The following is a 13,183-nucleotide window of genomic DNA, read 5'->3' as shown; positions in this document are numbered from 1 at the left end:
ACACATACACACACCCTCCACCCCGTCCGCTTTCTGCTGAGCAGTAGGGATGACATTCTCAGTGGAGCTCCCAAAGCTGCCGAGCACAGCATGTGATTATTAAGCTCCTCTTGCTGCTGATGCTTCTTCTTCTCGCTCCGCTCCACAGTGTTTTGGTGTTGTGCCTGGTTTGTATTGAAGGGGGAGCGTGCAGCAATATGTTTCAGGCTACTTGAGTACCTGCTCCGTAGGCAAGTCAGCATCATCCATCCACTAAATCAGTGGTGAAAGCACCTGTCAAATGTAGCGATTGAGTTACATCCAGAGTATTACCCACAAAGTCAATGGAGTGTGGCTATCCATATGGTAATGGCTGCCATCTAGTGTTGATTAATGGGAAGTGTTTAGGTTGAACAGACAAAAGTGAAACTACATTTTTCACTCTTTAAGACTGAAGAGGGGAGCTAAAATAACTTTAATAATTCATATTCTACCCAAGACAGCTAATTTACATGTTATCCAGACCCAAATAGAAACCTAGTGATTTGAAGAGATTTTGACAGACACACACACACACACACACACACACACACACACACACACACACACACACACACACACACACACACACACACACACACACACACACACACACACACACACACACACACACACACACACACACACACACACACACACACACACACAGGACTTCCAGTTACTATATAAACATTTATTCTCTGTACAATTGTAAGGAACCAATGGGAAAACAATGTCATCAATTACTGATAGAAAAATACCTTTGCTGCACCATGGTCACTCCACACCCATACATACACTGCGAAAGGACAACATGTGTGTGCTGTGAACATTGTGTGAAACATGAAACAATATGAGCGTGGGTATAGAATTTCATTTGAGAGAGGCAGATGAGTATGAAAAAGCAAAGCGTCACTCATACAAAAAGACAGATATGCTGTACTGCTTTCTATATATACCATTGGCATATTTTAATAATATTCCCTACAAAAAATATCAGTGATAATCTCTTTTTCTATTTTAATTTTCCAGACATCAGTAATGATTGTGTGCAAATTTCAAAATGAAAAAAATAACATCTGGCTTCTGTGTAAATACCATAGAACTATGGGGAAAACGAAACAGAAAAAAGTCTTTGGAATGAACCATCTTTTCTCATATTTGGCTTGATGTCTGAAAATCAAGTAAGATGACCTTTGGGTACAATGTTGCTTCGGCACATTATATAGGCTGCTGTCACAAAGGCGTTTCACAAATGTCCCTGGAGCCAGCCGTTCAGTATTGACAGAGTCCACAGAGGCAGCAGCGGGGATCTTCGATGAAGCAAAGTTAAATATGACACATGATCCCTCCATATGTTTCACACAGTGTAAAAGTGTGCAACAGATGCACACAACCGTCTATAACTTTTCCCTAGTGCTTGAGTCTTGCTTGAATAATGTTCACAAACGTTGGTGTCACAGGCAGCTGTTGATGATGCGATTGATCTTGGCTTCATAAACCTTTGCAGTAAAGTACACTTTAACAGTTTGTCTGGCCTCACACCGGATTCCTCGATTCTGATTGGCAACCACTCTGATTGGCAGTCACAATGTCCTCTCCGCTCGAGAGGTGAAGTCCATGGGGCGGGACTCTGAAACAGGAAGGACGCCATTGACCTTGAACACACAGATACACTCTCAGCGCAGGAGCAGGAACTCTTGAACCTTGGTCTTGTAGAAGTGAGTCTTACACAGTTCTTTGTTTGCCAGTGATCCACTTTAAAGTTCATAGTCGCCAACAATGACTCACTACACGCTCACTGGTCGGTAATGACCTTGTGAGAGGACTGTTTTTTATTGGCTAACCTGGGCCTCGCAGAAGCCGTCATAGCGAGGGTTGCCTAGCAGCGTGAAGGTGTCTCCCTCGCGCAGAGCCAGCTCTCTGCCGGGGTGGAGGTTAGGACCGTCCCTCAGAGGGCTGGAGCTATACAGTAGATGGCCATGCACTGGAGGACATATGCACATGTAGGACACACAGGACACAGAGAAAAATAATTTGTCACTGTGCTGTTTCAAACTTTGAAGCACTTGAATTTTAAACCAAGTGCACATAGATAGACACACGGGAACCAGTCCCTTTTTGAAATAGCTGAAGTAGCACACGCATAAACACAGACCCACAGAGACATACAAGTGCACACACACAAACTAACACATGGACACAGAGACACAGACACACACTATTTACCGTTCTAGCCTTGGTCACTGGTGATGGAGGTTTTGACTGAGAAGAGTTGCCGGAACTCTACAAAGACATTGACAGAATGATAATGGTCAGATACTTTAAACTCTGACAAAGTAAACATGGGTGTTTAATAGACCCGCACTGTTCTTGCAATCTCAACCTACCTGTTGACCTGGGTCACTGTGTCGGTGTAAGAGTGACAGATTGTGGCAGGAGAGGCAGGCTGTGAGTCGGTGCAGCTGGAGGGACGGTGGTCTGTCCTGATAGAAGTCCTGTACATGGCATGGACCTTGTTTGAACTGAGACCGTTAGAACCAAGGGTTTGAACACTGATGTGGACCGGGACGCTCAGGTCGATGTTTTCCAGAATACACTAGGGAAAGAGACACAAAACATATACACATACTCTATTATTTGCTATTGGGAACTTAGTTTGTGCAGTGATAATAGAATATGCACAGTGGGAAGTGTTTGGGTAGAGACTGGTACCTTGGTGCATGCTGAGCTCATGACAGATTTGTGAAATTCCCCATCGACGTACACCTGAGGAGAGAAAAGACATGTTAAGTACAGAAACTCCCCAAAACAAACACAATCAAAATCCAAATTTTTTTACTGTAGGGCCAGTAATCAGTGAAGCCTGCCTACCCTGTATCCATACACAAAGGTGCCATTACTGCAGCCAGCTCGTCCAGTGGCGGCCTCTCCCAGCCAATCATGAGGCTGCTCTGGCCCACCGTCCTGATGACCTCGACAGAGCCCACCTCTGCTGGAGCTTCTGGCGGGTACGGACAAAGATAGGACAAGCACAAGCATGAGCCCCTAACCTCCTTGTTATTGCTATACATGCAGGGTATAATGTAGCCCAAATACACGCCATTCTATTTCTTTCTTTGTTATATGGTTACTCCTGTTATTCCTAAAATCTTATCAAAATCAATGTACATTGATGGATCCAAGTTTTACATTGTTGTAGTTTTAGCTCAATAAAGGCATTTTAACTTTTCAGAAGGACAAAAGAGTGTCTTGAATTTCTTCTACCAGGATTTTAATGATGTCCAGTGTGGAGTGTGCACCCTACCTGGTTGTGGTCTTGCTGTTTTGGTTTTGTCTGGGGGAGCAGTGGACTTCCGGGCAGGCTTGGAGGATCTCTCAGGAGAGCGAGGGGCAGATTGAGAGCAGGATGTGGCAGATCCAAGACCATTATATACAGGGGCAGCACCATCCATTTTAGACATCATACTAGAAACATTAGCCTTGGGGGCAGTTGACGTGCTAGGGGCAGTACTGACTGAGGCAGTGGTGTTTTGATTAGTAGCGGAACATACCAAGACAGTAGCTGCAGAACTGACAGTGTTACTAATAGAGGTAGTGGTCCAAGGAGTTACAGTAGTAGGTGTATGTTTAACAGTATCAGACACTACAGGGAAAGAAGCAGTTTGCCTTGTTGGTTTTGGGGTTATTGGTATATTGGGGGAAGGGACAGTATGATGGCTACTGCTTGAGGTGGATTTAGTCTTGGTAGGTGCCATAGTGGTAACAGGAGTGTTGTAAGAGCTTGAAACAACTGAAGTTGTAGTAGCACCTGTGGCTGCTTTAGAAAGAGTGTGAGTAAAGTTGCTGGGGCTGAATGTGACGTTGGTAGATCTAGAGGCGACTGCGGTAAAAAGCGTTGTTGACATATTAGTTGTTGCGGGTTTAGTTGTTATTACTGGAGTGTGTTCAGCTTGGCTAGAGGCAGTGGAGAGAGGGAGAGGAGTGGTATTTGCATTACTGACAGTGAGGCTCTGGTGCTTAGTCTGAAAGGACAGGCTGTTCCTGGGCTGCTGTCCTCTCCCTCTGCTCACCGGAGCCTTGGAATAAAGACAAAGAGCTTTATTAGATGTATATTAGCACAGTATTTGCTTAGATTTATCTTCATATCAGATGTGAATTCTTAATTTGAATTGCCATTGAAAGTAGAAAACAAAAAATATCAGGTAAAGCATGTGGAGGAAAACAATGTTAACACCTCTACACCATTCAATGGGCACTGCTCATTCTGACTATATTACTGAATGTTCAAAGAGCTGCAGTGTACCTGATAGCTGCTCATCATAGTCTTCTGCAGTTGCTCATGTAGGTTGATGATCTTTTCAGGACTGCTCAGCCTCCTGCTCAGACGGACACATCTCTCTGTGGAGGGAGGAGCAGGAACAGAGGACCTGTTCCCCTTTGAGAAACTGGCTGCACCTGGAGAGGATTCCCCTTTCCCCTCTGGATGGTACAATCCAAATCTTTCTGCACCACTCGTTGTTTGGACTGGTCCACTGGCAGAGGGAGGTAGCTGTTGCGGGATTGAGGAAAGGCTATCATAATTCTGCTTACAACAAGAAAATGAAAGTTTTTTGCTGTAAAGCAATCCAGCAGATTTAGAGGCAGATGTAGAGGCAGGCTGCCAATCTTCTCTGTGGTGGTCTCATTAGTTTATGGTAATTATAGTATTAATTTGCACAAATTATTATGGTGATGATTTATTGATTTATAAAATGCTACACATGACACATTTAAGCTGAACTATTGAAAAATTAATAGATACAATTTCTATTATCTCACCTGTGTTATGCCACTCGGCACAGGCGAATTACTCAAGCTCTGACTCAGTGCTGGAGCAACAGGTGATGGTGGCGCCTGGACGTTGGCTTGCTCTTGCATTGGTGGAGTTGGCACAGGTGAATTGGCATTTTTCTTTCGTGTTCCTGTTGGTGCAAGTATAACCTCCCTACTGCAGTCCTGAAGGTTTGTTGTGGATCCAGGAGTGACTACACTAGTGTAGTTTCCACGTTTCTGTTCTCTGTGTTTTGCTCCAGATTCAGATGTGAATCCATTTTGGTGTTGCTGTTTTACACCAGGTGGGAATACAGAAGAGTAGCTTTGATCAGGTGTGAATCCACTGGTGTAGTCCTGAAGTTTATAAATAAATCCCGGTGTAAACCCACTGCTGTAATCCTGGGTCTTTACAGCCGCTCCCGGTGTGAACGCTGCAGTGTAGTCCTGCAGGGCGGCGTCACTGAGCAGCTGCTCCACCTGCTGTGTGAGTGTCGGGTCCAGACAGCCGTTCCTGTGCATGGCTCTCATCATCTGCACCAACAGGCTGTTCCTCTCCTGACACTTCACCACTAGGCACGACAGCTTGGCCTGTTATTGGACAAAACACCTGTCAGTCAAAATCAACTGCAGATAGCCTGGCGTGTTGTGGAGCAGAGCGCCTGTCAGTCCATACACAAGTCAAAGATTCACTGGACAGTACTGACACATTCATGGACAAGAGTGAATAAGTTGCCAATAATGTAATATGTAACACTGTATAGTAAACCATGTGTAAAAAGCCGTGCCTCCTTCTCCTTACCTTTAAAGGAGCTATGTCCAGATCTGTTTGACTCTTCTTTTTCAGGAGGACATCGTACTATAAATAGAGAGGTAAAAACAGATAAATTGATAATCTGCAACTAACTATTTTGACTATAAGCACTGCAAAAGGACAGCTGACTGGTTGCCTACCTTGGCTCTGATGTCATTGTAGCGCGTCCGGAGTGAGATGAGAGTAGCACTCCAATCCTCCTTGCTCCCCTGCCCTCTTTTCAGGGTAATATACTCTGAGTTCAGCTCCTCTAGAGCCACTGTCTGTGGGGTTTTACACACACACACACACACACACACACACACACACACACACACAGAAACAGGGACATATCTATCATTAGAACAGCCTCAAGATGTCACTGTTACTCATTTTTATTTATTTACAAATATCCATTACTGCTCAGTCTTAATTAGTCCACATCGCTGTAAATTGTACATTAATACAACTGAGGAATAGTGACATGTTCAGTTTGTCAGTTTGGACTCAGTATGGACTTGTATATCTACTAGTCTGTGGCTGAGACTTACTAAGTTGATTTTGAGGACAAAATAGATTTTTTTGAGTGGCTTTCCTTTACATATACAGTATCTGTTTTATCCTCAGAGAGGCAGGCATTGTATTTGAACCAGTGTTTGACCAGCTGCTTTGTGCTACACTATGTTGTCAAGATTTCTTCCCAGATTTTACATTGTCCATCTTCAGATTCAAGAGGCATGTAGTTAAATGATAATTTGCATCAGCAACATATTGAGGATTTTAGGGCTAATCTACAGTACGTAAAAAAAACAAAAAGAAAACACATACACACATACAGAGAAAACCACCACCAACATTCAACCAACATCACTAATGCCAACAGTATCCAATTCTAAACTAAGATATTCCTCCATACTCACCTTAGCTTTGAGCTGAGCCTGGAGCACACTGAATTGCTCCTCTATCTGTGCCTTCAGTGAAAGAGTATCAGTTTTCTCCCTGGCCAGACCTGTCAGTCTGCTCTGCAGCTCCTTCACCTGCAGCAGACACAACCACTGATAAGCACTTATCTACTGGTAAGTAGATAAATACATAATGTCTAATTTGGCCTTGCACCTTTGCATGCAGAGGAAGGTTAGTGAAGAGCCAAGTTTGAATCTCAGATGCGATGATGTGTCTGTAATTGACTGAATATATACCAGGAAACCAAAGGGAATCCTAACTAAGGGATATACTGTATTTAGGCTTATACATTCTTAGGCAAGTGTCCCTTAAAATATTTAAATGCAGCCCTATAAGCAGAACGAATGGGATTGGATACAGCAGATTAAAAAATAGGCTGAAATGCCAGTACTTTTTTTTATGGATATACCTGAGTTGTGAGGTTGTCGTTTTCCTTGCTGGTCTCTTCCATCTGATCGGCTACATCTGTCATCCTCATCACCTCATTAGCTGCTTGAGCTGCCCTCCTCTCCGCCTCCTCCCTCCTGGCTTCTGACTGACACAATTCACTGTACAACCTTTTGGTCTGCACACACACACACACATAAACACACACAAACACAAAGAGACAAGGATTAATTGCATAAATTGTTGGTAATAATATTTACTGAAGTTTCTAGCAATACACCAGTGCTCTAAACCTGATAATATGGATATGCAATGATGCACATTTGCACACCCTGCATATACTGAATGCTCTTGCACTGGACTGTAAAATTGTAAATCTGTAAACTGCAAGCATTTGTTAATCTGTAAATACATCATGATGAAGATGCTCGAATCTCTCAAAAAGCTTTGCAGCAAAGATTAGGATACAGATAAAAATAATATAAATTTTAAAAAATGTATCGGTATCCTCATCTTTACTACTGCAGTGACTCAATTTCCTCCCAGGGACCACTAAAGTTCATCTTACCTTATTTGTGTTACAACCGACTTCGCTGTGTGGATGAAGAAACAGGAAGGTGTGTAAACTCACCTCTAAATGGGTCTTGTCCTGTTCCTCTCGTGACTTCTTAAGTTCTGCGCCCAAAGCTTCAATCTCCCTCATCAGATCACTTTGCTCCTGTTTTCCATCCAAACCCTTCTGTGTAAGTACACAGTAATCACATAATATATCTTGACAAGGCATCGTGCTGAAATCGGATTTTAACCGATTTAACAATACAAAAATAAAATCACTCTTACCTGTATGAACTTCGCTTTGAAGGTATTGGTCTGATTTCTTTGCACAGCACATTCTCCTGTCCCAAGTACGACAGCATCTGTCTTCTTCTGACTGGACAGATGTTGCTTCTCACTCCTTTCTTCTGTTTGTGATTGGTTGTGGAGAGTAACAGCCTCGGCCTGTAGACTGTCTCTCTTCTCTCTTAGGCCCTGAAGTAACAGCATTATCTGCTTCTCTTCCTGTTTCAAACCAGTGATTGAATGTTCAATTCTCTCTTTCTCTTCTTTCAAACTGTAAACTGACTGCATCAGCTTGTCTCGTTCTTCTTTCAAAGCGTAAGATGATTGTTCTTGGTCTTTCCGTTCTTTCAGACACTCAAGGGATTCTGTTAGCTCATCTCTCTCCTGTTTCAAATCATACACTGCCTGGCTTAACTGGTCCCTGTCTTTCTGTAAACTTTGTAGCGATTGCGTGATTTGGTCTCTCTCGTCTTTTTCACTCAAGAGAGATTCTAACAATTTCTCTCTTCCGTCTTCAAGCCCAGACAACGACTTGGTTAGCTGTTCTTTCTCCTCTTTCAGTCCACTCATGGATCTTACAAACTGGTCTCTCTCATCTTTCAGCCCACAGACTGTCCTAGTTAGCTGCTCTCTCTCTTGTTTGAGACCAGCCAGAGATTGAGTAACGCGGTCTCTCTCCTCCTTCAGTCCCCAAACCGTCCGAGTCAGCTGCTGTTTCTCCTCTGTCTGAGTTTGGACCGACAGAGCCACCTCCCTCTGCTCCTCTCTCAGAGAACTTATAGAGCCACTCAGTTCTGCTTGTTCTTCTTTGAGGGTCTGGACCGACTTCGTCAGCTGATCAACTTGATCAGTCAATGAACTAACGTGTGTATTTCCTTGCAAGGTGTTGCATAGTGAATCATTATGGTCATCATCTTGAGAGCCAATTGCTGGAGCTGTGGTCAAATGGCCCGCTTGTTGACTGGACACTGTCTGTGGTTCTTCTTGTAGTAGACTGTCCACCAAACTGTCCACACATCCTTCTAGATCGTTTTGTTGAACTTTCCCTGTACCCGATACTGCAGCTACATTTTCACTCTTCAATTGATGCCCACACATTTCTTTATCAGATATTGAATGATGACCCTGTGATTCTTCCATATTCCGTCCACTCTCCACTAACCTCTGCTGCAGCTCCATGATAGTATTGAGATCATCCTCAGTCTTCCTGGTGAGCTCTGTGATCAGACATCCTTGCTCCTGGTTCTCCTGCTCCAGCCTGGCTCGGTCCGCCTCTAGCCTGGAGACATGCTCTCTCAGCTGGGCTATTTCTGTGACGCTCTCCCCTTCCTGGAGCTCAATGTGGGCCAGTAGCTCCCGGATGCGTTCTGCCAAGGCCCGGTTTTCCTGATTCAGGGCCTGGGCCAGATCATCCTGGGCGAGGGTGAGGATGGCGTCGTCCTGTGCGGGAATGGATTGGAGATGGTCAGCTCTATCACAGGTGGTTGATGTGTTCTGCATTGGCACGCTGTTAACCTGAGTATACAGAGACATAGGATTTGATTAGTGATATATTGGAAGGTGTGTTATTGGAACTGAAGTTAGTAATGTAGAGCACAACTTTTTCAGTTGTGTGTAAGGCTTGTACACTGTGTTACGTTCTGTACCCTAGGGACTACTGTAGCTCAAGCAAAAAAACACGTGGGAATCCTGCAATGCCTGTGACATACCTGTTCTCTTGAAGACCCCTGCCCTGCCTCTGCTTCTTGTTCCTCTGCCTGTTTCCTGAGTTGTAATTTCAGTCGGGCATTCTCCTGAGCCAGCCTCTGCAGCTGCTCCTGTGTGTGCTGCAGGGCGGCCTCCAGGCAGTCACGTTGCTCTTGGAGGGCCTCAAGATCTTCCCCCAACCCCAGGCTCCTGTAAGCTTCCCTCAGGGCATCAGCTTCCTCGCTGGGGCTTTGCTCCAGGTTTAGGGCCCCTCTGGAGACCCAGGTCCCCAGGTTAAACTCCCCCACCTCCACCGTCTCTGTAGCCAAGGAAAGGGACTGGAGGCTGGGGTTGGGTTTGAAGCCAAGGTGGGCCGAGAGGTTCAGAAGGTCTGGTTTGGGTAAAGGCAGAGTGTCTGATTTGGCAGATGAGGAGCGATCCTCTGTGTTGTTCTGTGCGCTCTCTGCTGTGCCCCGGTGGTGAACAGGTGGAACTGCAGCTGAATGTGACTGGCCTGTTGGTTCATCCTGGGTCAGTTGGACCTACACACAGAATGTCATTTAACATCTTAAGTGGGACAGAAGTTGAGGATGACTGGAGGCGAGTATGAAAATTACAAAAGCAAGCTAACTTCTCTGTGTCTCTCTCTCCGTCTCTGCATACAGACAGAAATGAATGCACACACACACACTCTAATTAAGCGCACTAATGTGGTCTTCTTATGCTTAGATTAACTTGCCATTTAGCTTTACTTTGGTCCCACAGAAACCCAGTAATACAGTCCCATTTATAAAATAATTTCTTAACAATTACTCCATTCACAGCTCAGTCAGCTGCAGCGAATATTCATATTCAGACACCCTTGTATAAGCATTTGTAATGATGAGATTATGTAACACTGTAAATCCTAGCAACAGAGCTTTCACTCTTGGGGAGCATTCACACTTTTCATGCTGTAACACCTTCTCATGATAATATAAGAATTAACACTTAGTCAACAACAAAACTAGATCAAATATTCCCTGAAACCTTAGTCATTCCTACTTAAAGCATTTGTTTTAGTCTGTCTAAAGTGAAAAACAAGTGGGGTGTGCACTGTTGGAACAGTCCAATAATTGGTTACAGAAAAGATCAATCAATCACAGAAAAGTAACTTAATCCATTTAAAATAGTAATTTGACACAGATCAGCAAAATAGTTGAGCCCACTTATGTGTATCAAATGTTTAGAACAGGAATGCTAATTTCTGACTCCTCAAAAATGTGTAGGGAACAAATAAGAACATTTCTTGTTCTTGTCTTACGCACCTTTCCAGAGCTACCTGCTGTACACTGTCCTATGGCAGTGCTATTTGAGAGGGTGATGGAAGGCACAGAACCAGAGGCCGGACTGGGACTGGAGGAGCTGGTCCCAGGACTGGGACTGGAGGAGCTGGTCCCAGGACTGGGGCATGTAGACTCTGGGACTGTGGACTGACTGGGGGTTTGGTTGGCTGCTTCCCTGAGGCTCTGCTGGAGTCTCTGGTTTTCCTCTCTCAGCTCTTCAACCTCCTCCATCAGGGAGCTCTCGGATAGCTTCAGCCGATGGACCTCCGCCTTCATCTCCTCCACCTTGCAGCCCAGGAAGTGGCTGCTCTCCTGAGCCTCCTGCAGCTGCTCCGTCAGCCCCCTCTGCTCTGCCACCCCCTGCTCCTCTCTCTCCAGCAGCACCCTGAGATCCTCCTGCAGACTCAGGATGAAGCCTTGCAGCCTGGCCTCATTGGAACTCGTGCTCGTCTCTTTCTCTCTTCCTCCCTCCATCTCTTCTTCTGTCGCTCCCTCATCCCCCTCTCTCCCTCCTTCCCTCTGACACTCCAGCCTCCGCTGCCATTGCCTCCTCCTCTCCTCCTTCTTCTTCTCCCCTTCCTCTTCTCCTTCCCCCTCTCCTCTCAGGAAAGGTAGTCTCTCTTGCTCCTTCCGGTGTGGTACAGACCCGGCAGTAATGCTGACAGAAGTGATGGTTGCCATGTTAGTGGCGGCAGACACCGTCATGTCCAGCAGCTGCTTCTCTAAGGAGTGGACCCGGGTCTGTAGGCTCTGCTCCCTGTCCCGGGCCAGGCTGAGCTTGTGCTGGAGCTGGGTTTTAAAGTTCTGGAAATACTGGGACTGGCGACTCATCTCCTCCTCTTTGGCCTTCAGCTGGTTTTGAAGGCGCTGCAGTCGCTCCCTCCACACCCGCTCCCCTCGCTCCTTATCCTGAGTCTGAAGAGGGAGAGAGAAAGGGAGAAAGGGAGGGAGAGAACGTGTGAGAGAGAGAGAGATACCATAATAGAGTTAAGCAGCTGCTACACTCCTGAGTTATTGTGCTCACAGAGCAGTTGCTCAAAACTTGCTTTACACCGCATACGTTTTACCACCACACTGTAATAACTGAAAAGTGTACAATTAAAAGGTTCCACTCAAATAAACTCAAATATCGTAGTTACTCAAAAATATAACATGCATGTTCAATGTTCGGCTTTCTCATTTTCACCTGATCTCTTCATGTGATTTTGTGCTGTTAAAGGCACAGACTAAGCCTATGGGAAATCAAAACTGAACAGACTTTTAAGTCCAGAACTAGGTGCCGTGACTGAGATCGTCCTAGAAAACCCTCAGAGACCCACACATTCCTAATAGTCTTCATGGTTTATGGTTTATACAGAGATCCGGAGCACTCACCATGGTCCTGACCTCCTGCCGGAGCATGTGGAGTCTCTGGTCCAGCCTCTGGGAGTGCTGCATGCTGGGCCAGTGGAGGTGGGAGGCAGCGGCTACCTGGCTGAGCTGGAGCTGCAGACTGCTCTCTGACCTCTCTAACGCTCTGATCCTGCCACCGCAGCACAACACAGACAAGCTCACATTACATTAGCTTAGCGTTAGCATTGAACTTAGTAACATCACACTAATCGGCATATTAGCATTTAGCCAAAAGGTTTAATTACTTCCTCAGTTCTTTTGATTTGAATCTACAGACCTGATTCTGTTTTACCTCCCACTGTGAGAAAATAATCTGCAATAGTAATTCCAGGGTCGATGTGAGCAACAGTGTGCTCGTGTGTAAGTGTGCAGTGCAGTCAGGTGTGTGTGATATGTGATATCGCCTTGGCCATATGTGAGTATGTAGTAATAGGTGTGTATGTGTGTGTGTGTGTGTGTGTGTGTGTGTGTGTGCGTGTGTGTGTGTGTGTGTGTCACTGGATCCCCTCTCCCCCAGTCTCTCACCTGTTCCTCAGGTGGCTGTCAGGCTGGTTGGTCGAGCTGGCATTCTGCTCCAGGACCTTCACTCTGTCACACAGAACCCGCAGGTCCAAGTCCAGGTCGGTACCCGTTGAGTCTGTTACCATGGCTACGGAACCGCTTCCGGTCCCCGCCGTGTCTAACAAAGTAACGTGATCTTCCATTGGTAAGCCCGGGTCTCAGCTGTAGCATGTGCCCACTAGGTGAGGTCCACCTGCAGCAGAGGAACCCATGATGTCAGGCTTATTCAGAACAATGAGGATGAATGAAAACTGTTACGCACAAATGTCTTCCCATCTCTCTATTTCTCTAAAGTCACTGTTTCTCATTCCCCCGACTCTATCCCGTATGTACAGTTTACATGGCCATTGTACACATATGCAGATATAGAAAAAGATACACACACACACACACACTCAAATACGGT

General features: G+C 45.4%; 1 protein-coding gene across 1 annotated transcript; it reads right to left on the bottom strand.

The window, feature by feature from the left end:
* Positions 1 to 727: 727 nt before the first annotated feature.
* LOC139655262 (trichohyalin-like) lies at positions 728 to 12,920 on the bottom strand. Its single transcript, XM_071532614.1, is given in 20 exon segments — positions 728 to 2,005; positions 2,248 to 2,304; positions 2,409 to 2,617; positions 2,734 to 2,787; positions 2,893 to 2,930; positions 2,933 to 3,022; positions 3,326 to 4,097; positions 4,325 to 4,570; positions 4,840 to 5,421; positions 5,633 to 5,689; positions 5,785 to 5,907; positions 6,544 to 6,660; positions 6,996 to 7,151; positions 7,605 to 7,712; positions 7,814 to 8,853; positions 8,965 to 9,226; positions 9,523 to 10,041; positions 10,807 to 11,739; positions 12,199 to 12,373; positions 12,742 to 12,920. Coding segments are annotated over 19 exon segments (5,703 nt in total). The 3' UTR covers positions 728 to 2,005; positions 2,248 to 2,261.
* Between the last annotated feature and the right edge of the window lie 263 nt (positions 12,921 to 13,183).

Source organism: Centroberyx affinis, unplaced genomic scaffold, assembly GCF_046629955.1.
Source record: "Centroberyx affinis isolate AG114_WGS23_722 - 3 ecotype Tasmania unplaced genomic scaffold, CSIRO-AGI_Caff_v1 ptg002221l_1, whole genome shotgun sequence".
Taxonomy (NCBI): Eukaryota; Metazoa; Chordata; class Actinopteri; order Beryciformes; family Berycidae; genus Centroberyx; species Centroberyx affinis.
The sequence above is the reverse complement of the archived record's forward strand: the minus strand, read 5'-3'. Positions and strand labels throughout refer to the sequence as shown.